Source organism: the organism of the source record quoted next (genome assembly GCF_019968985.1).
Source record: "MAG: Porospora cf. gigantea B chromosome Unknown PgB_NODE_269_length_24667_cov_158.438_2001-24667, whole genome shotgun sequence".
NCBI classification, from domain to species: domain Eukaryota; phylum Apicomplexa; class Conoidasida; order Eugregarinorida; family Porosporidae; genus Porospora; species Porospora cf. gigantea B.
The window spans coordinates 1-22,644 of record NW_027178868.1 but is presented as its reverse complement, the minus strand read 5'-3'; the positions used below and the strand labels follow the sequence as shown (position 1 = coordinate 22,644).

At 53.6% G+C, this 22,644-nt stretch overlaps 15 protein-coding genes across 23 annotated transcripts; 9 read left to right on the top strand and 6 right to left on the bottom strand.

Moving 5' to 3' along the window:
* Positions 1-201: 201 nt before the first annotated feature.
* KVP17_003687 (uncharacterized protein) lies at positions 202-1,525 on the top strand (the record flags this gene model as incomplete). The annotated part of the gene is made up of 2 exons (XM_068521268.1): positions 202-1,215; positions 1,259-1,525. 2 exons carry the CDS (start codon positions 202-204, stop codon positions 1,523-1,525), a joined length of 1,281 nt encoding a protein of 426 aa, XP_068376091.1.
* Positions 1,526-1,592: 67 nt separating this feature from the next.
* Positions 1,593-2,255, top strand: KVP17_003689 (uncharacterized protein; the record flags this gene model as incomplete). The annotated part of the gene is made up of 1 exon (XM_068521270.1): positions 1,593-2,255. The coding sequence occupies one exon, from the start codon at positions 1,593-1,595 to the stop codon at positions 2,253-2,255; it is 663 nt and encodes a 220-aa protein (XP_068376093.1).
* Positions 2,256-2,835: 580 nt separating this feature from the next.
* KVP17_003682 (uncharacterized protein) lies at positions 2,836-4,719 on the bottom strand (the record flags this gene model as incomplete). Its single annotated transcript, XM_068521257.1, has 1 exon — positions 2,836-4,719. One exon carries the CDS (start codon positions 4,717-4,719, stop codon positions 2,836-2,838), a length of 1,884 nt encoding a protein of 627 aa, XP_068376080.1.
* A 78-nt stretch (positions 4,720-4,797) lies between these two features.
* KVP17_003694 (uncharacterized protein) lies at positions 4,798-5,364 on the top strand (the record flags this gene model as incomplete). The annotated part of the gene is made up of 1 exon (XM_068521279.1): positions 4,798-5,364. The coding sequence occupies one exon, from the start codon at positions 4,798-4,800 to the stop codon at positions 5,362-5,364; it is 567 nt and encodes a 188-aa protein (XP_068376100.1).
* A 38-nt stretch (positions 5,365-5,402) lies between these two features.
* On the top strand, positions 5,403-6,008 carry KVP17_003681 (uncharacterized protein; the record flags this gene model as incomplete). Its single annotated transcript, XM_068521256.1, has 1 exon — positions 5,403-6,008. The coding sequence occupies one exon, from the start codon at positions 5,403-5,405 to the stop codon at positions 6,006-6,008; it is 606 nt and encodes a 201-aa protein (XP_068376079.1).
* A 95-nt stretch (positions 6,009-6,103) lies between these two features.
* KVP17_003692 (uncharacterized protein) lies at positions 6,104-7,609 on the top strand (the record flags this gene model as incomplete). The annotated part of the gene is made up of 1 exon (XM_068521277.1): positions 6,104-7,609. One exon carries the CDS (start codon positions 6,104-6,106, stop codon positions 7,607-7,609), a length of 1,506 nt encoding a protein of 501 aa, XP_068376098.1.
* Positions 7,610-8,147: 538 nt separating this feature from the next.
* KVP17_003688 (uncharacterized protein) lies at positions 8,148-8,801 on the bottom strand (the record flags this gene model as incomplete). Its single annotated transcript, XM_068521269.1, has 1 exon — positions 8,148-8,801. The coding sequence occupies one exon, from the start codon at positions 8,799-8,801 to the stop codon at positions 8,148-8,150; it is 654 nt and encodes a 217-aa protein (XP_068376092.1).
* Positions 8,802-9,219: 418 nt separating this feature from the next.
* Positions 9,220-10,749, bottom strand: KVP17_003680 (uncharacterized protein; the record flags this gene model as incomplete). Its single annotated transcript, XM_068521255.1, has 1 exon — positions 9,220-10,749. The coding sequence occupies one exon, from the start codon at positions 10,747-10,749 to the stop codon at positions 9,220-9,222; it is 1,530 nt and encodes a 509-aa protein (XP_068376078.1).
* A 166-nt stretch (positions 10,750-10,915) lies between these two features.
* Positions 10,916-12,211, bottom strand: KVP17_003693 (uncharacterized protein; the record flags this gene model as incomplete). The annotated part of the gene is made up of 1 exon (XM_068521278.1): positions 10,916-12,211. The coding sequence occupies one exon, from the start codon at positions 12,209-12,211 to the stop codon at positions 10,916-10,918; it is 1,296 nt and encodes a 431-aa protein (XP_068376099.1).
* Positions 12,212-12,398: 187 nt separating this feature from the next.
* On the bottom strand, positions 12,399-13,361 carry KVP17_003686 (uncharacterized protein; the record flags this gene model as incomplete). 2 transcript variants are annotated; one of them, XM_068521266.1, is made up of 3 exons in its annotated part: positions 12,399-12,553; positions 12,582-13,174; positions 13,204-13,361. In XM_068521266.1, the coding sequence occupies 3 exons, from the start codon at positions 13,359-13,361 to the stop codon at positions 12,399-12,401; spliced, it is 906 nt and encodes a 301-aa protein (XP_068376089.1). The 2 variants fall into 2 exon arrangements, with proteins under 2 accessions (XP_068376089.1, XP_068376090.1); XM_068521267.1 differs by lacking the exons at positions 12,399-12,553; positions 13,204-13,361 and having other exon boundaries at positions 12,559-13,164.
* A 31-nt stretch (positions 13,362-13,392) lies between these two features.
* On the top strand, positions 13,393-15,690 carry KVP17_003683 (uncharacterized protein; the record flags this gene model as incomplete). Of its 2 annotated transcripts, none has more annotated exons than XM_068521258.1 (1): positions 13,393-15,690. In XM_068521258.1, one exon carries the CDS (start codon positions 13,393-13,395, stop codon positions 15,688-15,690), a length of 2,298 nt encoding a protein of 765 aa, XP_068376081.1. The 2 variants fall into 2 exon arrangements, with proteins under 2 accessions (XP_068376081.1, XP_068376082.1); XM_068521259.1 differs by having other exon boundaries at positions 13,693-15,690.
* A 54-nt stretch (positions 15,691-15,744) lies between these two features.
* KVP17_003691 (uncharacterized protein) lies at positions 15,745-16,783 on the top strand (the record flags this gene model as incomplete). Of its 2 annotated transcripts, XM_068521275.1 has the most annotated exons (3): positions 15,745-15,957; positions 15,984-16,142; positions 16,169-16,783. In XM_068521275.1, 3 exons carry the CDS (start codon positions 15,745-15,747, stop codon positions 16,781-16,783), a joined length of 987 nt encoding a protein of 328 aa, XP_068376096.1. The 2 variants fall into 2 exon arrangements, with proteins under 2 accessions (XP_068376096.1, XP_068376097.1); XM_068521276.1 differs by lacking the exons at positions 15,745-15,957; positions 15,984-16,142.
* Positions 16,784-16,913: 130 nt separating this feature from the next.
* KVP17_003684 (uncharacterized protein) lies at positions 16,914-19,839 on the bottom strand (the record flags this gene model as incomplete). Of its 3 annotated transcripts, XM_068521261.1 has the most annotated exons (2): positions 16,914-17,981; positions 18,010-19,839. In XM_068521261.1, the coding sequence occupies 2 exons, from the start codon at positions 19,837-19,839 to the stop codon at positions 16,914-16,916; spliced, it is 2,898 nt and encodes a 965-aa protein (XP_068376084.1). The 3 variants fall into 3 exon arrangements, with proteins under 3 accessions (XP_068376084.1, XP_068376085.1, XP_068376083.1); XM_068521262.1 differs by lacking the exon at positions 18,010-19,839 and having other exon boundaries at positions 16,914-17,954; XM_068521260.1 differs by having other exon boundaries at positions 17,977-19,839.
* A 140-nt stretch (positions 19,840-19,979) lies between these two features.
* On the top strand, positions 19,980-21,591 carry KVP17_003685 (uncharacterized protein; the record flags this gene model as incomplete). Of its 3 annotated transcripts, XM_068521263.1 has the most annotated exons (2): positions 19,980-20,113; positions 20,142-21,591. In XM_068521263.1, the coding sequence occupies 2 exons, from the start codon at positions 19,980-19,982 to the stop codon at positions 21,589-21,591; spliced, it is 1,584 nt and encodes a 527-aa protein (XP_068376086.1). The 3 variants fall into 3 exon arrangements, with proteins under 3 accessions (XP_068376086.1, XP_068376087.1, XP_068376088.1); XM_068521264.1 differs by having other exon boundaries at positions 19,980-20,201; XM_068521265.1 differs by lacking the exon at positions 19,980-20,113 and having other exon boundaries at positions 20,212-21,591.
* Positions 21,592-21,953: 362 nt separating this feature from the next.
* KVP17_003690 (uncharacterized protein) lies at positions 21,954-22,644 on the top strand (the record flags this gene model as incomplete). Of its 2 annotated transcripts, none has more annotated exons than XM_068521274.1 (1): positions 21,954-22,644. In XM_068521274.1, a coding segment is annotated over one exon (691 nt), but the record flags the coding sequence as incomplete, so codon positions are not given. The 2 variants fall into 2 exon arrangements, with proteins under 2 accessions (XP_068376095.1, XP_068376094.1); XM_068521273.1 differs by having other exon boundaries at positions 21,954-22,636.

The following is a 22,644-nucleotide window of genomic DNA, read 5'->3' as shown; positions in this document are numbered from 1 at the left end:
TCTCGTCTGTCGAAATTCGCCCAGAATTCCTCTGGCACTACTTCAGCGGAATAGATCTCTTCGAAAGTCGGAGCTGCGGTTAGGCAGCGCTGTCACTCCTACGATTCATTTGAAGCAGCGTAAAAAGTGATGACCGGCAAAAAAATACCGACCGGCATGCAACCTTTGTCAGGTGACTTCCAGAAAGTTATAAATTGATGCATGCAAAACAATGATGAAATTCCATTTGTAATAATGAGTTGTGCTTGTGACTCGCTCCGCAAGTTTCTGCTGAGCGTGCTCAGGATCGCAGATCCAGTGGACAACTCCCTGAGCATCATTAAAGTACAAGGTATCCGCGCCGAGACCACAGACGAGACTGTTTTAGAGACTCTTATCTCTGGGAGCGTCTGTCTCTCGGCCACATTTTTTCGTAGGTCTGTTACCAAACTGTCAACTGACGTCTTGTTTGTCTGCGCCAAAAGCCAGGTACTCGGACTGACTTGTCCTGCATTGCTAGTCGACGGCAAATGTGTCTCTGTTGAGATTTCGAACGAGCAACTCCCCGTTGACCTTAAGCCTGAAACTCTGGTGGACAAGATGGACTTGTTCACTACTGGAGTTTTTTCTGACATCGGCCTTTTCGTCGCCAGTACACCTAACCCCAGAACAAGCCACTATTGCTGCAGCGAGACACCGAGAAGTATGCTGACATTCGATGGCCCAAGAACACCAATGCTACCTTCCGCTCGCTGGGATGAAGACCGTCGGACTCCGTTGACAGATGGAGTGTTTACTTTCAGCGGAACGAGCCGTCGTCCGCGGTTCGACCGAAGGCCGAGCGTACGAGCTACGCGAGAGGAGGCTCGGACTGAGGACGTTCAACGCACACCAGCTCCCATCGACCGAGAGGAACTACTAAGTCCGTACATCCCTGCGAACATAGGACTGAGCCCGGCATCGATGATACAAGGCTACCTCTCCGAATCCCTCTGCCTGCCATGCAACAGTCTGACACATTCCATGCCAAAGTGCCCTCATGGAGTGTTTGTCTGCCCCAACTGTCTGCAGCCGGATCACAATGGAAATAAATGCCCCGAGAAGTGCCGTTTCTGTGGGTCACGTCACGAAGGCGTGTCCATTATGCGCTGCATCAAGGAGACAGCTGGCAAGATCCGCCGACATGAAGCCTTGAATTTCGAAATCGGCACCGTTCCCCTCTTCATACGAAAGCAAGTGAGTTGCCCCCTCCAAGTCTCTCATTCTAACGATTCTCCAGTCTGCCCCCAGCGACTCAAGGCCCAACAACATCTTCGGGCGTACTGTATGGATTAACAACATCCCCGCAGAAGTGAGCAACAGCCAGCTGGTGTCGAGCATTGAGGACGCGGGCGTAAAGGTGAAAGCGCTCGACCGCCACGATCGTTGGGCCTACTTGGAGCTCGACAGTCTCGCAAATGCGCATCGTATAGTGCGCAATCCTCTGTGCATTCAGGGACACCTTCTGAGCGTGCAATTCCGCAAAGTGGTATCCAAACTGACGTGACAAGACAATGTATTCCTTTGGGTCAGTCGTTTGCAATTAAAATATCTCTACAAAGAAATTGCCGGTGATGCCTCGCAAGAACGCATTCCAGACACCACCAACAGCGACGGCAAGGAAATCGCAAGAGGCGAGTGCGCCGCTTCTGAAGAGGCGAAAGAAGCGGCGAAAGAGGTTGACACGCGCGGAGACGCAGCGCTTGGAGCCTCTGCGCAGGCGCCCGCAGCGTCTACAGGAGCAAGAACTGGTGCTATACTCTCCTGGGGGTAGTCGAGTAGTCAGTCGAGTAGTCAGTCGGGAAGCGAGTCGGGAAGCGAGTCGGGAAGCCAGTCGGGAAGCCAGTCGGGAAGCCAGTCGGGAAGCCAGTCGGGAAGCCAGTCAGGAAGCCAGTCAGGAAGCTAGTCCAGCTACTCGACGCCGTCATTCGGCCATCGAAAACGTCAACCGAGCTAGAAGAGTTCGCCCGAATGCTTGGGTCGAGTTCGTGAAACAGAACCACCACGCGTGTAGAGAGGAGTTGGAAAAAATGCTGGCTGACGAGACGAATCAACAACAGAAAACAGTCGCCTGGCGTATATACGTGAAGGACAAGCGGAAGCTCAGCTGCCTGGTTATGACCATTTTGAAGGAGGCGTACCGAGCACTCCCCAGGGATCGGAGATCCTGGTACAAATTCCGGTCCGCACTTCGACTCGAAGAAGACGCACGCGGCGAGCAATTTTCTGGAGAATGACCCTGAAGATTTGTGTGATCAGGAAACGTGAGCCTTGGAAAGATGGACGATTCTGATGAAGGCATTTCCTGTCTGTTGGAGAGCCAGGCCTAGATTCCGATCGCCAGGCCTGCAGTGCTTTTCACGCACGGTTTGTGATGCCCTTGATTTAGGGCCGGCTGCTACACAGCCGGAGAGACGGTATGTTGGCGGCGACACCTAAAGAAGCTACTGACTGATTTTAGCCAGCGTAATTCTGAAGGAACACTGGACCTGCTTGTAGCCCTGAACTGGTACAAATGCATATCCGTCTGGGGTACAACACGGGTAAGCCAAATTGGCGTGACGAGGATGCTCTGGATTTTCGGATTGCAATTGCGACAGTGCAGATCACTAACAGGTCTCTCAAGATTGTAGAGAACGCCAACGAGAAGGGTTCCCGCCTGGTAGTACGCAGCTGACGGGACTCCAAGGATTCATCAGGCGCAGCGGCTCTGGAGTTGCGAACAACACATGGATTCTGATGATGGCTAGCCGCTTTGGCTAGCCGCTTCAACCACAACAACCTAGCTATCCAGTGACGATGACGCTAGCAGCCGAGTTAACGAGCGACGAGTCGTTTCAAAGCGAATCTGCAATCCAACTCCGTCTCCGAAGCGAGCGCTTTCTCTACGGCAGACTTCACTTGCCACGAAGTCGCAGTCTTGTTGTGCATGCTGGTCAACAGTCGTATCGCCGTAAGACGGACGTCGGGAACTGGGTCAGCTAGCAGGTCCAAGATGGGCTTAAGGAACTCGTTCGAATAGTCACATGCTGTGCAAAATCCCCCTGCCATTTCAAGGAAGTTCTTCCGGCAGTAGAAAGGAGTTTCTGGTAGGAATCCATTTTCTGACCTGCAGTACGCCTTTTCGCAAAGTTGAGGCCAAAATGTAGAAAACGCCCATTCGCGACCCATGTGAGACACAATGGGGCTTACAAGATCCACGACAGATCTTCGTATACTGTAGACCCGATCTGAGCTTGCTGGTAGAAAAACTGTTTCAAGAACGTTCTTCTCAAAATCTTTGGGGCTCACGACATGCATCAGAGCAGGTACCATAGCCAGCACCGCAAGACGAATGCGCCATTGGTCCTGTTGAGCCTGCGCAAAAACCAGCTTCACCAGGTCGTGTGAGGTTGATCGAACTCCCAAGGGGTCCAGAAGAGCTGTGACGGATTGAATCGCGCAGACGCGTACTTCGGCAGTGTCGTCTTCAACCAGCTTGCACAATAGTGGCTCGATACGGCTTCGGAGTATTTCCTCGTGGTCTGCCAAGTCGGAGGCAAGTCCGCCGAAGACGCGGGTCATAGTCGCCTTCGCTGTGGGATTCACTCGTAGCAACTCCTCCTCCAGCACCGGAAGAACCGTCGTCACAAATTCGGAAACGCCCAACTTGGTGGGCTCCTTGAGATCGAGTTCCGGCTCGTGCTGGCATATGTAACTCGGAAGGGTAAGCGTACGGCCACCAGCGAGTTTGGCCAACGACGCTGCAAGTTTGTTCTGGACTTCGTTGCATGGATCGCCTAACAAGTGGAGGAAGCGCAGTTTGAGCTCCTTAATGTGCGCCAACTTTTCGCATTCCTGTGCGAATTGCCGCCTGACCTGCCAGGAGCGGTCCAGTGGAGCAGACATCAGTATTGGCAATAGGTACGCCTTGAATTCCTTCTGGTTCAATTTCGGGGCAAGCTCAATTGCTGCTTCCAAAACAGACAACCGGATCGTCTCCTGTGTGTCCTGCCAGTACAGAGCCATTACGGCGTATAAACTGCAAGGTGGAAGGGCTGCAGCCTTGCGATCTGAGGGGGTAACCTCGACCTGCTTCTCGAATATTGAACCGCCGACCATTTCGGCGATCGCCACTAAGCATTGAGCACAGGTTCTCCTAACCATCGCTGCGTCGGTGCATAACTTTATGAACACAGTGAGGGCCTCGTCAGCTCGATTGTCGAAATGGGGTAACAGGTGAGCGATTAGGTACGCACACGAGCATGTCTGCGTGAACCAGTCGCCCTTTAATAAAGATAGTATGCGAGGCCAGACATGCTCCCTAACGATTGATGGAGGATTATCAGTCTTGGTATTTATGATTTCGCAGATGACGCTCAGGGCTCTCTCTCTGACGACACTGTCATCACTTTGAGAAATATGAAACAGAGGCGAAAAAAAATGCTGCAAGTGGCAGCTATCGCCCACGAAGTCGGCGAGGACCAGGTAGGCGTTGATCGCTTCGTACACCACGTCGTGCTGATCCTTATATAACCGAGCCATTTCGGCTAGCATCGGCACGACCTCCTTTCGCACCTTAGACACGCCTACCTCGGAGGCCACTATATGGATACGTTGTAAGGCGAGCAGTCTGTTTGCGATGACGATGTCTTCAGACCCCAGCGCGGAGTCCTCGCCGCCTAGAAGTTCTGTGCGGTAGAATTCCACAACGTCAGACATTCCAAAGCTATATTGGCGATTTCAGAGTGAAATGATGGCCAATTCAAAAGACTCAGGGTGTGCACGCAGGTTTCGGTGATGTTCGACTGCCGAGTATGTTCCAATACGCCGTTTGCTGCGTTTTTCGGGTTCGGCGACGGAACAGCTAAGAAGCCTAAAAAGAAGGCCGATTCAGTGGATTCGTTTGAGCCCCGGTCAGGCATCCAGCTGGACGTCGCCACTCAAAGATGGACGGAGTTCACCAACCCCCGAATCGACACCATGTGGTCAGACCAGGAAAAGCAGCTGGAGGTGTTCAGAGCGGTGCTCAGCGCAGTCAACGCCGAGAAGGATCCGGTCACGGGTGCGGAGACTGAGTGTATCTTCTGGCACGGCAAATACGGAGAGACAGGATACCCTGTAGCTCTTATCGACGTCGATGGCTCATCATTCGAAATGGCGGTTCTCAGAATATTGGTCTTCTGCTTTGCTGAAGACGACGCTTTCGACCTTGTCAAAGACCACGACCAAATAGACACAATCTGTGGAAACCGCCGGTGTGTTAACCTGAGTCACGTCGCGCTACCTTCAGCCGCGCCAACGCCTTCGCAAGCGGCATCTAAATCAAGTGCTGTGGAACTCGACTACGAAGAAGAAGACGGCTGAGATCATGTCGATTAGATTTGCAGGTGAATTCCGAATTTATGGAGCCCTGGGAGTCGATATCTGCGGTGTATCTCAAACAGTCGGGGCTTCCGCTGTCAACTTTCAATGTGACGCAGCGGTCGAATCTTTCATGCCGTCAGATGGAACCATTTGACCTGGCTCGCCGAGGCTGTCGACAGCTGGTGGTGCATAAAAATCCATCGCTCTTCACTAGGACGGCACTGGTGTCTCGAAATCCGTTCCATTATTGGAACGCCGCTGGACGATTTTACCACCAACAGTCAAGGGAAATCAACGAGTTCGTTGGAACGCTGAATCATCGACGCCGAGTGCCGAATCCGCGAACGTCCGAGGCGACACACGACGCTGACGGCAACCTCTACATGGGTCCCTTAACATCTATGTGCCTCGCCACGGTGGAACGACAAGAGGAGCCGCAGGCCTTGCCTTCGGAATGCGTCACTCGAGATGTGCAGCTTGAGCTCGAGCGTCAATGGGTGGAGGGCCGGATTGAGGCCTTCGTGGACGGCGATATGACTGTGGTCGACTTGGATCCTTCATCCATCAAACGGGCACAAACGACCTGGGACGACCAGCAGTCTCGAGAAGAGGAATTGGCATTCATTGAAGGGCTGGAAGAGTGAACATGGCTATAACAAAGAGGCCTCGGAGGCAACACCGCCCGCCGAGCTCTCAGTGAAATCGGTGACAAATAAAATCCGATGAAAAAATAATCGAAATGGAAGAGAGACTTGATGCAATGCTTGCGGTGTTAGAGGATATTAAGGACTTATCTCTTGAAGAATTTCGCAATGCGCGGTGTTCTTTGAAACCGACACCAAAGGGGAAAAGGAAGCGTACTCTGGCCGATTCGGTGGAGAGTAGTGCGAAGCGATCCCGACCACCTCCCGACGTGACCGTCCTTCTTGAGGGCGCACTCATGGAGTTGAAGACCCGACTTCCGGGAACGTATGTGACGGAGGAGAAGGTTGGAGTGGACCTGCCTCTCTCTCTCTCTTGTGGAGACGAGAACCGGTCTCAGCAAAATGCCTTTCAAGAGGACGAGAAATCTCAAGAGAACGAATCTCTGGAGAACGAATCTCGGAAGAACGAATCTCGGAAGAACGAATCTCTGGAGAACGAATCTCTGGAGAACGAATCTCTGGAGAACGAATTTCGAAAGAAAGAATCTTGGGAGAACGAATTTCGAAAGAAAGAATCTCGAGAGAACGATTCTCTGGAGAACGAATCTCTGGAGAACGATTCTCGAAAGAAAGAATCTCGAGAGAACGAATCTCTGGAGAACGAATTTCGAAAGAAAGAATCTTGGGAGAACGATTCTGTCTTAGCTGCCAACGCATCTCGAGAGTGCGAGCATGTTGTTACCATGGGACAGTTCAGGCCCGCCCCAGCGAGAGGCCTGTTGAAGAGACAATCCACTCCTAATAAAGATGCTTTCTCTATTTTTGACCCCCCAAGCCTGGGATCATCTCTACATCAGAGTCCCAATCCATCCCCACCCTCGAGCCATTGCGAATCTCGCAGTTCAAATGCTTCACCGTGTGATGTCAAGGTGGAAGGCTCCACACCTGATTTAGCGGAGTTCAACACCGCGAAGGTGGAAGCGGACGAGTCCCCACCTGTTGCAAAGGTTGCGACAGATATTCACGACACGAAGCTACCCCAAACCACATCACGTCACACTAGCGCCCAGTCCAGCCCCACCAATAAGCCTGAGGCCGTATTCAGCGGCCTCAAAGCTCGTACCCTCCCTCGACATCTAGGCTTACGTGTCGTGGAAAGCGTGACAGAGCGTACTGCTGTCGTGGTCGTTCCGGACACTGGGGCTCTACGAACATTGAAGAGTTTAACAGCACAGCTGCTGGGCGTTCCCATGGTGGGGATTTCCGAGATCCAGCGCCTCCCACAAGTGTCAGAGCTGACCCCTAGCCGCCCTCCCCCTCTCTTCCAAGGGCTCCACTTCCACATAATAGGGCCGCTCGGTAGAACCTCCCCCTCAGCCAGACAGATTGCGGAGCTGGTGGTTCTCGGCGGAGGCAGTCTCAGTCTCCCGGAGAGCCAGCCGTTGTATTTGATCATGGAGAACGACTGCCGCCGGATGAGACAATCAACCAGCGGCCGCCGTTGTCTGCGCTTGGAGCCTCGCAAGCTAGTGGACTGGATTATTTGTCAGACTCAACCAGCATTGGAGGAGGTCACGTTTGACGACAGCATGATGAAGTGACACCTTCATTGGCCAACTTTTTGTTTGTTATAGCATCGGTTTAAAAGCCCACGAAGGGTCAAAAAGTCAGAACTGCGTCACCTTTGAAGGTCGCACCTTGACAGCTTTCGCAGCCAGTTTTTGTCGATCGTGAGTCTTAAAGTCAAAGGTACAAGAATGAGCCTCTGGGTACCTATGCGAAGCGCAAAATATGAAGCCACATTTGCACGCCAGACCTAGCACGCCAACCCTGGCGTTACAGGCCCAGCATCGATTCCGATGGAGCTGCTGGGGTTTGTCCTCCGGAACATCCACAGGCAATGTGTTGGGAATCAGGGGGTCTATCACCGGGAGAGGAGCGACTTCTGGGTCGGCACGGCATGGCTCAGCCAGGGGCTGCTGCCGTTGCACATGGCTCTTGTAACACTTAGAACACATGTTGCAAGTCTCCCGGTTCCCAAAGTAGCCACAGCCATTGGCACACAGGACTGGTCGACTCTCTGGTGAGGGCTTTGGTTCACTCATCCGTGAAATAATTCTATTTTCTACAGGGATATCATCACACTACTTCCTCTGGTGACTCTTCAGAGGTCTCTTCCTGTGGCTCTTCTTCTGGGATGTCTACGGTTCGTCGGGGCGAGCAGCTTAGAATCGCCATTAATTCCATGGAGCCCACGTTGTCTAGCGTATTCACAGCCGGAAAGTAAAGAATGGGGGGAGTAGTTTCTAGTCCCTGCAGTTTTCTGGCCAGTCCAGATAGTTTGATCATCTCTTCCATGATTCGTGTGCTGTTGCCACTGTTGATAGTCTCCTTGGGCAGCTGGTTAAGGTCTGCCTTCATAACCGCTAGATCTACCGTCAAGGGGTCCACGACTTCAGCGGATGACGCACCTAAGCCTTTGGTGTACTTTGCCCCTGACATCTCTTCCAACTGTTTCGCGTCATCCTGGATGCTGCTGGACGCGTGCGACAGCTTCGAGAGCCGTTCAGCTACCTGCCCCTCCACTGTGAACATTTGGGTGGCGTTGACGCCGGTGAGATTGAGAAGCTTCTCAGCTGTGGACAGAGGAGGCTCAGTAACGTTCTTTCCGGCGGCCAACGCTGAAGCGTTGTCGCCAGCCGCCAGTGCTGTCTTTCCTGGTGTCAGAGTTGCTTGACCTTTCTCTGCTGGCGTAACAGCCCATGTCACGGCTATATACACTGTCCACCGCATTTGCCGCTGATAATTTGTGCACGTGACGATTTCTGCCGAATTTCCTCATGGCCGAGTCCAAGGTGATCGACAACTGTCAACGGCACCTCCGTGAGTTCTCAGAAGTGGTTCCCGTAAGGTTCTATGATCCCCTGGCCGGCAACGTTGACAAGACCCTTATCTTGCGATTGATCCGGTTGGACAGGTCTCTGTTCATTGGTGTTTACGATAAGGAGGTAGGAACTGGGCTGGACAGTCTAACGGTGGCGTATCCTTCAAAACACCACCCAGCAACGGTGCTGGTCGGGGACAAACAGGAGCTGGCTGCCAAGCTAGCTCGTCGTTTCAACAAACCGGTGTTCCTCTCATGGAACCTGAATATTGTGGACCAGGCCGAAGTCGAGTCGAAACTCGTGTCGTTTCTGCAATCGAACGTCGATCACTCGTCTTCGTACACGTATTCATACTCGTCGTCGTCTTCGTCCTCGGGGGAATTGGCGGCGGCGTCATCTTGGACAGGGGCTTCGGGCAGTGCATTGGAGACCGACAAACTTTCACTAGAGTCCTCATCTCTTTCTCTGGCCTCTGCCTCCTCTCTTGCCTTCTTCTCTGCCTCCTCTTTTTCTTTGGCCTCTGCCTCCTCCCGTGCCTTCTTCTCTGCCTCCTCCTTTTCTTTGGTCTCGGTTTGCAATTTCGCCTGCATCTCTGCCTCCTTTTCGTTGGCCTCAGCCTCCTCTCTTGCCTTTTTGTCTGCTTCTTCCTTTGCCTTGGCCGCGGCCTCTTGTTGGGCCTTCTCGGTGTCGTTCGTTTCTTTCAAATCCGACACGGCCTTCGGCGCTTTCCTTTGCCGTTTCTGTGCCCTCACTACTATGGAGAATCCCGCACGCTTCAGAGCAGGCCCTACGGCATACTCCAACACAGCCTCCTGATCCGGTTCCGCTACCAGGTTATGTAGCACATCCACGCCCTCCAGCTCCGGAATCTGGGTTAGGGTTATGTCACGGTCGAGGGATGACTCTTTGTGGGAGCTGTTCACGACCACCAGGTGGCAGGGGACTCCTGATGATTGAAGTTTGTCGTTGAGGTCCAGAGCACCGGCAAGTAGTGCGCGAGGATCAAAACGATTGTGTACTATCGTAATATCGAGCGCTTGATGCTTGTGGTAATCATCAAGGAGACGGCCTGACGCGGTTGTCAAAGCGGACAACACACTGTTCCTCACGCCTTCACTGTGCATATATGGGCAGGAGGCTTCATACCTTGCCAGCCATGGATACTCAGCTGGCAACGTGTGGGCACAAGAGACTAGCGACGGCATCAACCACCCCGTACCCCAATGGAACAGGGACGAGAAGTCAGCTCCAGGTGTCCAAATGCCCCCCAGAAGCAAGAGAGCGTCTATCGGCGCCTCCAGCGGATCGAGTTGCATCATACGAGTCAAGACGACCGCACCGGCGTCCACCGCCAGCACGGCTACGGGCTTCGGTGACGCCTCCCTGATTGCAGCAATCAGCGCTCGGAAGTCGAGGGCCAAGGAATCCAAGTCGGTCCAGTGCTCACGGAGTCCGTCGAGCCCCTGCGAGAGGCCGCAGCTTTGGTGGTCGAAGCTAACCACGTCCATCCCGCGATCGTTAAGGTACTGCACAGTGCTCGCTTCGTAGTCAGGCGAGAGATTGGTCTCTTCGTCGATGATATGGGCGGGCTGCCGATCCTGAGGCACATTGCAAGCTTCAGCCAGCCTTTGCAGCCGACTGATCATGTCCGCTTTGAAGGACACCGGGGCTCGCTTGGAAAGAAAAGTCGTGCGACCATCACCTTCCAGGCCATGCACTAGAACAGCGACCCCGCTTGGGTCTTCGACGGCCCATTGGTAGACTCGCAAATCGAACCCAGATGGCGCTGAAAACCGGTAATGGTCGGGCCCTCCATCTAGCGGCAACGCGGTGTCAGCGGTGATAACTTCTAGCATGAAATTATCATTTCCTGTATCTTCTCACAAGTGGCCAGAAGTATCCCTGTAAAAGGCTTATTGGAACTGATTCATTGTCTTGTATCTCACTACATTATCATTATCCTTGCAAAGGCTTTTGGATCCTTGTGATTCATTATCCACTATCTCACTACATTATCAGTTCTCACTGGTTCATATACGCTGAGGTCTTAATCTCGTCTGGAATTTCAGGAATGGACACTTCGAACCGACTCTGGACCTGGTTCAGCATCTCACTATCCTCCTGCGAAGAGACAAAGGTAATGGCTAAACCCTTGGTGCCGAATCGGCCTGCACGGCCCACACGGTGGAGGTAGGAGTCAGTGGTATCGGGCATGTCGTAGTTGATGACGATGTTGACCCTCTCGATGTCAATGCCCCTTCCAAATAGGTCTGTAGCAACCATGATGCGCCTTTCAAAGTTCTTGAACTGCTGATAGCAGGCAATCCTTTCCTCCTGGTTCAAACCCGCATGGATGGCAATAGACGGGAAGCTGCACTCAACAAGCAGAGTGTTGAGTGCCTTGGCTCTCTGTACGCTCTTGACGAAGATGATCACCTGGTTGAAGTCCAGACTATCCAAGAGGTCATTGAGCTTTCTGTTCTTCTCGGATTCTGTCAGCTTGCAGTAGTACTGTATAAGCCCATGCAACGTCAACTTGGTGTCGTCATCCACGAACACCTCGACAGGTTGTTGCATGAATTGTCGGCACACGTCTCGGATGTCGGATTGCATTGTAGCAGAAAACATCATGACTTGCTTTTTCCTTGGCGTTTTAATGAAGATGTCCTGTACGTCCCGTCGCATGTCCATCTTCTCAAGGCACTTGTCGCACTCGTCTAGAACGAAGTGAGCTACCTTCTCCAGGTTGAGATGCTTGGCCCGCACAAGGGCCAACACTCGTCCAGGAGTCCCAATAAGAATCTGTGGCAGCGTAGTCGGCTTGGATAGCATCTCCACATCCTTCTGCATGGGCACGCCACCGTAGACGACCTCGCACTTCATATCAGGCAAATACTTGGAGAAGCGAGCGAACTCATTCTTGATCTGGAAGGCGAGCTCACGAGTGTGAGCGATACCGAGGCACTGAACGGAGCCAGATGTGCCAGCGTCGTTGCTAAGCTGATGCAGAACTGCCAACACGAACACAGCAGTCTTTCCCATGCCCGACTTGGCTTGGCAGAGAATATCCACAGCCGTAATGGCGTGTGGAATAGTCTCATGCTGTACCTCGGATGGGTGCTCGAACCCCGCATCACCGATGGCTCGCAGAAGCTCGGGCTTGAGGAAGAAGTCGCGGAATCCTGAGGCGTGTACGGTAACGTAGTTGCCACGACCACCTTCCTCTGCAGCGTTCTCCTTCTTCTCGATCGAACCCTGGACGAGGTGGTCTTCCTCCTCGTAGTCGACGAGATCCTGTTCTGGGTCCATGCTCGACATCTGGAAGGTGTAACAGGGCCTTCGGAGGGGTACTTACTGCTTAGCCGGAAAATGGATAATTAGGGTATTGGGCAATTTTCATGAGTCCACTCGTCGTCATACCTGATGAGGCGCCCATGCAGGATTCCTGTCTGGTCAGGAAAGACGGCTTCGGACTGTCACATCTGTAGAATTCCGAGGGCCAGCATCACAGCAGCAGCTCGGTGAGGAGCAATATTAGCCCGCCAATGATGTAGCCCAACGCCACGTAGTAGGTGTATGCTTGCCTCCGTTCACGAGCCTTGATCATTTGGGACTTTGCCAGCACCAGGTTTTCAACTGCGTCCTCAGATTGCGCCACGACTGTGTCATGAGGTCGAAGATGGCTTACTGCTCATCTCCATTTCTTGCTGCGCGTCTAGCTTCTGCGCGAATGTTGATACGATGTCGGTGATTTCCAGTAATCGGCGTTGCACGTCCACGACATCTGCGCTCGAATCCCGTTGAAGAGTCGTCATGATGAGTTGTCTCGCCGCTGTGACCTGTTCACTCTCAGCTTGTTTACTTCCAGCTAGGGCGATTGCCGTCGGCGTGTCACTTGCCCGTGGTGTGTCGAATGTCGCTGCACGCACAGCGTCGTCGAACAAGTCTACTCCCCAACCGCTAGCCTCGTCTGAAGACTCCGCGCTTTCACAGGTACTTTCTGGCGTTTGCTGCCCCGGACGCCACCGAAACACATCATCGATCTCGAATAACCCTTGAGGTATGCGAAATCTGTGTTCTCGCCGAAGGTCTAACTCAGCAGCACACATAGCCTTAAACTCCGCCACAGCGCCCTCATGCGCTCGGATATCGCGTGCAAACTGCTCCAGTGACTCGCATAGAATCCGCATTACGGGGACTCGAAGACATTCGTCTACGCGAAGCGTCCCAGGATGCGCCTTTAAGGCGGAGAGCCGATCTCGTAGCTCCATGATGTACTCTCTGCGTGGGGAGTGCTCCCAGACGCCTACAATGCAAATGCCATCTTACCAGGTCCCTTGCTCCTCGCGAGAAGAATCTCACGCCACAGATTCTCGCTTAGGTTAACAAAAACTCCCTGCGGATGAACGAATCCCACTCCAGCTGGAGTATTTGCTGTGCTTTTCCAGAACTCTGAGGTTCGGTCCATCCGAAATCCTGGAGCAAAAAAAACCTCCAAAATGGGGAACGACCCTCTCGATGTGCTCCCCACTCCAGCCGTGGTAAAAATCTGCCTCCTGGCTGGGCTCACCAGCGTGATGCGCCTTTTTTCGACATGCAAATCGGCAGTCGCTAGAAGTCAGAACGAGCGCATCTGGTTCGAGGCTTTTGGACGCGACTTCCCCCATTCACTGCAGGGTGTGCAAGGCAGTTGGCGACGAAGGGTCCTGGGCCTTGGCAGGTGGCATCTGATTTGGAGGGAGCAGCAAGTGCAGGTGTCTGTGGTCTACAAAGTCCTGTCTCCCCGATCGACTTTCGAAATGGATTGTTCCGTCTCCGCATTCAACTACATTTTAGATCAGGACTATGAGAAAGCCGTGAAGGTGGGCGCCGATTTGGTGGAGGCGTTTCAAGATCAGTATCAAATCCTGAATGCCCATAGTTTACTTCGACGACGCCCTCATTGTTACCCACACACGCTGAAGCGTAGAATTTCTGGCCGGCTTCCTCGAACATTGGACCCATCAAGCGAGCCGCTGATGGAGCGAATCAACGGCTCACCTTCGACTGCTGGGAAGTTCCTTGGGCGGGTTAGGGGTTCGGAACTCTTAGTGGTGAGTTTCCCGCCGATAAATGTGGTTGGAGCCGACGCGGGCTTCTGGTCGGTTGCTGTTATTGGATTTCTTTGGCCAAGGACCAATCAGATTCGAAGCGTAGCATGTTTTCCTTTAGAGGCGGGTGACACTATCACCTGTTTCGACTCCATGGTTGGCCAGGAAACTCAATCCCCCCCCCTTCTCGCCGTGGGGACATCAGCTGGCGATGTCTTCGTCACAGCGCAGGCAGGCACTGGACATGCTGGAGATTCGAGACTTACGAACTCAGAAGGTGCACCTGTGTACGGCGAATCTTTCTTTCAACAGAGGTTGAATTCCAGCCCCAGTGTTGACGACGGCGCCCCGCTGTCAACTCATCCCATCGGTTTTTCAGGCGCCCTGGCCGCCTCAATGGCAGCCTCTGATGGTGTGGGCTTGGAGCTGGCCTTCAGGGCAGACCGGTCGTCCATCCAGCTCGTCTCTCTGGCGCCCAACCACGTGTTCGTGACTGCCATGTCGGACGAAGGGCAAGGAATGGCAGTGGTCTGCACAAGATCTGTCGATTCGGGAGTCCGGTGGTCGTTGGTGGACGGGATTCTCAGCGCCAACAGCGCTTCTCGGGCACTGTACTGTCCCCAGCCGAACGCGTTTCTACTGCCTAGCGACAATTTTCTAGAGGTCAAAACCAGTTCATCGGAATCTCTTCACGACTTTTCGCAGTCCTCGACCTGGACTCCACCCTGGCCTCTGGATGGTCACATCTGGCTGTCTGTGCCCATACCCCTACGCCTGCCCTTCTCTAACAACATCATAGGGTTGGTACCCATGGGGCTTCTGGAAGGGTCGTTCACTGTCGCCGTGATCGTACACAATTACGTTAGGATTGTTTTCGTTACCTCAACAGGACTGCATCGAGGCCATCAGTTCACTTGCCGAGCCAGAGGGGTCAGCGAGCGTCACCAGTCAGGACCTGTCTACTTGTGGGCTACAGACAATCTAGGGCGTCTCTTGGTTGTCGACGGCTCTAACACGCTCTCAGTCTTCTCGCTGTTGAAGAGAGTGCGACGAATCTGCACTGTGGACCTTACCCAAGAAGAGCCCTGCGCCACGATATCTCGAAGCACATCCCCAGTGAAACCCCCCCCTATATCACCAGTCACGCCTGTGACCTCAAAGCAGGTGGACCCCCCAAAGGAGAACGATTTTCCCAGCTTGCTAGGATCGGAGCGGCCGACGCCCTCCGCTCACGTTGGTTGCTGGAGCCGCCCTCCTGAGAGCATCACCACTCCTATGAGCCGCCAGGCGGAGCACTCTCCGCCGGCGTTCAGCTCACCCATCGACAGGTATGACTTCACCCAATTCACAGGTAACCCAGCATCGCTGGGAGAGGAAGAACAGCTGGCGTTCGCCATGCAAGAGAGTTTACGGGATGCGAATGCCAGGGCAGTTATTCAATCTGCGAACCTGGTGCCTTGGAGTTCCGATAGGTACATCACCGCTTGTCTCGAAGAGTTCACTGGCACCCCAGTCCGAAGAAAGAAGCCGCTACTCAACCAACAAGGCTGCTTTAGCCACATTGCCGCCTTTGACACGCACGGTCGCCGACCTCTTCTCCGGAACGTGTGGCTGACGGGGGACTCTATCTGGGTCCAGTATCGGAGTCATCCCACTGTACAACGTTGGATATTTGGACCAGGTCACGTATCGGATGAGTTAGTGTGATGAGATTGTCAAATATATTCCCACATGGCCCTAGATTAAATAGGTATAAAATCAATGTCGAAGAGCCGAAACCTCCATCTCTTGAAATTGTACGGTTGTTTCGTCGATGACAAGATTCAATGTCTGATGTACAGCGTACCGTGTCCTTGCCCTTTGCTCTCTTGTGCGGAGGACAGACTTTTCGACTTCTCCGTTCCTCTATCTGATTTGCAGTTGATGGATGTGACTATTCCGCCAGGAAGTGGATGGTCCAATGTCCAATCTGTGGTGAGGCGCGGGTGCTCCTGTCACAGCTTATTCAAACGGAAGCCCAGGCGAAGGAGTGGGTGCTGGTGATGGCCAGGTTCCACCTCGTCTGCGTCCAGTGCCGACCAAGCTGGCAGGAAAGAGCTGTGGATCTGTTGCAGAAGCGATTGTTTCAGGCAGTCGCCTCGCCGTCTGATCTGAGCTCGGTGAGTTCGCTAGCAGTTTCAAACAGATGGTTGTGGATTGCGATGATTGCCTCACACAAATGAAGTGCAATTTCGAACGTGTAATCAACTCCGAGCTCCTTGGCTTGCATGTGTTGATGACCGAGGAGGATATGGCGAGCATTGTCGCCTGCAAGCATGCTGCGGAACAGGAGCCGCACAACCGACAACTGGGGCGGGGAGGCGGTACTGCTGACTGTCCTCCCATATGGCGGAGCGACCTCGACCGGACATTGCACTCTCCACCGCTGTCACCCGACTCTACTGACAACGACCCTATTGACAAGGATCCCGACTTAGACACCACCCTGGTACCGAGCGGTTGGGCAGAGAGAGCGGACTATGCACAACAGTACTTGCTGCCTGACGCCTTCCCCAACAGTTTTGTGCCGCCAGGGCGAGAAACGTACCAAACGACGTGCGCAGTGCACACGATTCCAAAACTCACGCCTTCCCGGCTGCCGATTACCTCCAACCCGTTCGATCTCATGGCCGATGTACTAGTAGATACGATTCGCGGAGCGTTCCTCCGTAACCCGTCGAAGGCATCAACTACAGAAGTCAAATCTATTGGACTCGAGCATCTTCGAGTCGGACTCATCGTGCGTCGGCCATTCAAGTAAAAGAGTCGTGCGCCACGCTCCAAATAGTTTTTTCTGCTACACACACGCCGCTGGCGCTAGCTATCATCCATGTTTGTACATGATCACCCTTCAAAGCTGCCATCATTTATTAACGTCCACACTAAAAGATTCAGCACGCAGTTAGGGAGTAGCACACGCACGCACCTTCCCGCTCCAAACTGGACTGGAGGCCTGCGTGGAACGTGTGCTCCACCAGGCTATCTTCGACGGACCGGTGTACGCGGCATGTGACAGTCTCTGTGTCGTGGGTAGCTTTGAGGCGGAGACTACTCTTCGAAGTGTCCGCTGGCGGGTCTTGTGACCCCTCATTCTTGTGCAGCTGGCTCAAAAAAGTATAGAGCGCGTTCTGCACGGCTGAAATAGGGAATGGTTCGGCTCGAATCTCGCCTGGGGTATGCACCTTCAGATTCCACGAGGGCCCGGCTTGTCTTAGTGTCAGGTGTCCTTGCTCCCCAAGGAATGTGAATTCACGAACGGACAACGCGCGTGAGTGAGCCACAACAAAGGTTACCGGCACCAGCCCGGATTTGCTCTGCAGCTGAAATACGCCTGACAAGCGCGAGGCCTTCCCGTTCTCATCCAGAGGGCCTGACCTACAGAACACAGATGCGAGCTGGGCGTCGTCAAGTGCATAGGCGACTGTCCTGAAAACCTTGACTGTTTCGTGCTCCAGTAAGCTATCGGGGTGACAGCTGAACGTAGCGCTCACGGAGTGCAGCTTGCCAACGGCGCCGAGACGAAGGCGAAGGGCTACAGCCACGTCTTCGTAGGGGAAGAGAGACAGAGTGTGCCACGCTAGGCGGGTAAGGCCGTTCAACCGCCGCTGCTCGTTGACGTTAGCGAAGCGCTGTAGGAGCTTCCGAGGCTCCGCTTGCACATGGCGAATGCGGTCACTGAGCACGCTGAGGCCTCGCAGCAAGCAGGCCTCCACATGGTCCACCAATGTGGACTGCTCGGTGCACAGGACTACCGCTGCGATTCCAGCCTCCACACAGTAGTCGAGAAAGACGTTCGAGTCGTCAAAATACTGCCAGGGTCGATCTGCAGATTTACCAAGCAGCGAAGCCTCCAGAGCGCGATAATTCTGTCGACATGTCTCTGATGGAGTACATATCGCCATAAGATGGACCTTGGAGTCCATACGCAGCATTGGTATTATCATGTGCCCCACGTCATCCTGCGTAATTTGTCCATAGTAACCTCACGCTGTAACCAAGCACACCGAGATGGAATGGGTTAGCCTGCATTTGAATGGATCTCTCAATCTCCAATGCAGGCTGGTATCCAGGAATGATTTCCAATGCCTGGTTCGCAAATTCGAGTGCCTTCGGCAGATTGTCCAGCGCTTTATAGCAGCTCGCGGAGTTCACAAGCACGGAAGCTTTGCAGCTTGTTGGGCAGTACTTCAGATAGTCCCCGAAGAAGCTAACAGCATGGCTCAGTCTGCCGGCCTTCATACACGCCATGCCTGCGATCTCGGGGAACAAATCCCCGTCATGCAGTCGGTAGAAGTGCTTGTAGACCTCATAGCAATCTCGGACGACGTCGTACTCTTGCCGGACGCCGGCCCCGCTCATAGCAGCCAGTAGTGGCTTGCGGATCGACACGAACACTTCTGGATCGTGACAGCTTAAGCGTACAGTGGCCATCAGTTGTGAAATTGACGCTGTATCGGTCACAGCAGGCTCCGTCGTGAGCTTGTGGATTCGAAGGAGGCTGTCTGGTACGAGGTAGTCGTGCATATCACAAATTGATTGAGTCATGTTCGGCGTGTTCCCCATTCCATCAAAAATAGTGACTTGGAAGCAATCCTTGTAGGGGGTCACCACTGATTCCGATGTCGACCCCTCCCAGGCCAGCCGTATTGCGTGCAGGTTCACCATGAACGAAAGAGACCCGTGCACAGCTATGTGCGGGTCCTTACGAACAGTGAACTCCTCCGCGTCGGGATAGCCTTTGTCCCCGACTAGCAATAGGAAGTTGCTTTGGCTGAAGGCCTTCATTGTCATTACGAAACGGATTGCACCCACAGGAACTGTGAACGACAGCCAGCTCTGTTGCTTCACGGCGAGATTCCGATAGTAGTTCAGAATGTATTGCACGCTGGGAGTTTGAAGGTGATCCGGAATGGGCACAGTCGGGAGATCGTCGATTACAGGCGGCTTCGACGGCACCGAACGCTTCAAGACGTTGGGACCGACAGCAGCCGATGGAGGGTATAAAAGCTCCTGAGCGCCTCCATAGGGCATGTAGAAGGATGTTTCAGTCTCTTCCATGGGGGGAAAGTCGAGACACCTCCAACCGAATTTCAAAGACATACGCGAGAGTACGCTGCAGTCTTCAGGGTCGGATTCCTCCTGGCTAGAGAATACCTTCACCGTGCATTGCCGAACACTGCCCTCGGGGTTAATTTGGAACGCATCGGTGTTCAGTGAGTCAAAGACGTAGTTAGCGATTACCACACACGGCGTGCCAGGTCGCAGAGTCTGTCCGCTGATACGGAGATCCACTGCGACGTCAGAAGGACCCGAACACCCTGGAAGGTTGCAGTCCAAGCAAGCGAAGTCAAGCCAGCCAGCATTGATAAACTCTTGCATTGCCTCATGTTTGCTGACGAAGTCGACGTTAGCCTCAGCCACGTCGGTAAAGACCACAACGAAAGGCCGTTCCGGCATGCCGAACGCGGTGAATAGAGGTTGCAGCTTGACCAGGTGGCGCAAGAAGAGAAATGTGAACCGGCCGTGGCCGGCTCCCAGTTCCAAGATGTAAACCGGGCCCTCTTTATGCTTGGCGTAGTAGTCCTTAAGGAAACTGAACACTATGGTTGCATACCCCTTGCAAAGGCGAGAGTTGCTCGAGACGAACATTGGAACGTAGTTGTGGGTCCAGGCTTCGAGGGCCATGTGCTTATAGTAGTTCTCAAGCAGTGTCCAAATCAACGACGATTGCATAGGAGTCTCATCCTCGAGTAAAACGCATTGATCCTCCGAAACGACAATGGGGACTTCACCACCTCCCGCTGAGACTCCAGCCATAGAAAATGCTCGAATAGTGCATTCATACACAGTTATCTTCTTTTGATCACTGAGTATTTCGCTCGGCGTTCTTCCACTATTCCCCTGTAAGCAATATTGATTTGTTTCCAATAGACAAGACACGTAATTTTGAGCAGAAAATGACGGAATACGACACCGAAACACGTGAAGTCCTAGAAGCGCTCGGCGTCGTCCATCCCGAAGAGGACCACGCTTCCATCGACGTTGACGGGTCCACACTGCGGAAAATCAGACGGTTGGCCAATGCGCGGAAGTGGGGAGGCGGGGGGCAGAACACACAGAGCTCGGCGAAGGGCATTAAGGCGTCTCCTCCGCGCAGAGATCGTCATCACGGAGACTGAGCCAAACCCGATGGTATCGGCTGGCACGGCTCCATCGTCTGCCTACGTGAAATCTGGAGCGACTCAAACCCGCAACGTGGGAGATATGCGCAGGCAAGAGGGTACATACCTCACCCGAGTGGCTCCTTGTGAATGCAACAACTGCATAGATTTCGCGAATGACGAAATCCTGGCGGATAAGTACTGGCTGAAAGGCGATACAGAGAAAGCCATTGCCATGTCTGATCCCCGCCGCAAGCGCCGCTGTCTGAATGGTCTCCTCCACCGGCCCCCTCCCCCTCGGGCCTTGGACCCTTCTCAGCCCAAAGGCGACGATTACATTGGTCTTGTCCAAAGGCAGCTGGACAGATGCAATATGGAGAACGTTTTGACCGGAGGACAGATGAACAACATCAAAACCAGCGAGGAGATGCAGGCAGCCGCAGCTCGTGTGGGACGGACACTAGGAAGCGCAGCCTGGACAGCGGAGGTTGTCTTCATTTCGGCCAGCTCTGAGGTGGTCAAGGGGGCCTTCTTTGAGAGTCGTCGAATTGCACACCTGTTAAACATGCTTGGTGTCGAGTATTTTAACGTGGACATCGCCTCGGCTACTGATCGCAAGGGGTGCGTTGAGGCACTGTGCATGGAAGAGTGGACTCGGAAAGGGCTGCTTCTGAACGACATCTCAAAGATTCGGCAGGGGGCGTCCAATAAGGCCGTCTGTCCTCAAGTGCTGGTTGACGGGGTCCCCGTCGGCACCTTCGCCGATCTGGAGACGCTTCACCAAGAGAACGACCTCAGCTACGTCCTCCGGCGAGCTGCCTGCCCCCATTGTCTAATGGAACGTACGGACACAGCGAAGTTTTGTCCTGCGTGTGGTGTAACGTTCTACGAGATCGTATCCTTGAAGAGTCTAGATATTCCCCAGCTGGTGGCGTTTTGCAGGGCAAACAACAACAACCCAGGGAAAGTGACCACTCCTCACGTGGTGCAACTGATGGCCTACCGATTCCGTCTGGGAATTGAGAACTACAACGAAGCTGACTTCGATTTCGGACAGGAAGCGCCTAGCCTGTCTATCGGTTTTGCCACACAGATCGATCTTGGTGGTATTAGCCGAACCGCTGAATCTCAGCAGCTTGCGGTTACAGAGAAGGAGGTTGCCAACAAGGAGGCAAAAGACCAGGCTATTGTAGCGGCTGAAGTTCAGCAGCAACCTGCTTCGTTTGTGGACGCAGCAATGGTCTTCCGGGCCGAGATGTACGGGCTGGTGGTGAAGCCAGCATACTTAGAAACCAAATCCCCAGGAGAGAAGCACTCGACCACCACTCGACGTGAGAGACACGGCCTAGGGCGTTTACGACCCAAGAAAGGGTTACGGGAACGATCGAAGGAACGACTTAGGAAGTAGCATCACGTGCGTTTTTTTAATAGCCTGTGTTTCATGCGTGACACAAGCTCGACTGCCACTGAAACCATTGTGACCAGCGTCAGCGCGCACAGGGGGAGGGGCCAAAGTAGAATAAACGCGCTGTTGCCCGCGGAAGCCCAATGGTTACCCAGCCAGGAGTCAAGGGGTCGATACAACATCGCAAGCACCACTGCGTGACCCGGACTAAAGGGACTCACAGAGAAAGGTGCACCAGTGGACGCTGTGGTCGGGCGATCGCGAGCGGACCACTTGCACAGTGGCCGCGCTCAGCGTCAGATGCGCCGCGGCAATGCCAAGCACCAGAGGGTCCGAGTATAGTGCCATAATTGCGCAGTTCTCGGATGATTGAAAAGCAAGCACTGTGGGTGTTTTTTGACAGATACGTGATTGAGCTCGGTTTCGCATGTCTGCTGGTGCTCGTGGCCATTACATTTGTTCGAGGGAAGAGACGCAACCAGGCAATAGCAGATGAAGTGTTCGGAGCGGTTCGTGAGTCTCTGGAGGCTCACTTCTCCGTGGTGGGCTGTTCGCCTAACGAGCCCGTTAAGGCTGTGGGTTACGACGCGTTCGACGTATGGGCTTCAGGCCACCCGTTGATTAAGTACCTTCTCGTGAAACTCGACACGAGATCGCGGCAAGAATTCTGGGTGCGGTATCTTCTTTCTCGCGTCTTCTCTCAGAAGGACTCTCTGCATATAGAGGTCGAATTGGAAAATCTGCGAGACTCCTTTGCGTTGCTCGTTCTGAAGAAGACCAAAGTTGCGAGTGCAGAGAAGCTTCATGACTCATTCGAGGGCCTAAAGTTCATGAGGCTCTCTGGTAACAATCTCCCAACATCCTTAGCGGCCGTGGCAGACAACGAGCAGGTGTCTGCCTTCCTGACTCCTCAGACAAACGCCTTGCTCGAAGGACCCGTGGGTGCCTGCCTGCAGACGGCATTTGTTGGCGATATGTTGGTTGGATTCCGATCTCACGGCGGCAAGAACACCATCCAAATTGAACTTGACCTACCTCAGGATCTTACGTCCCTGG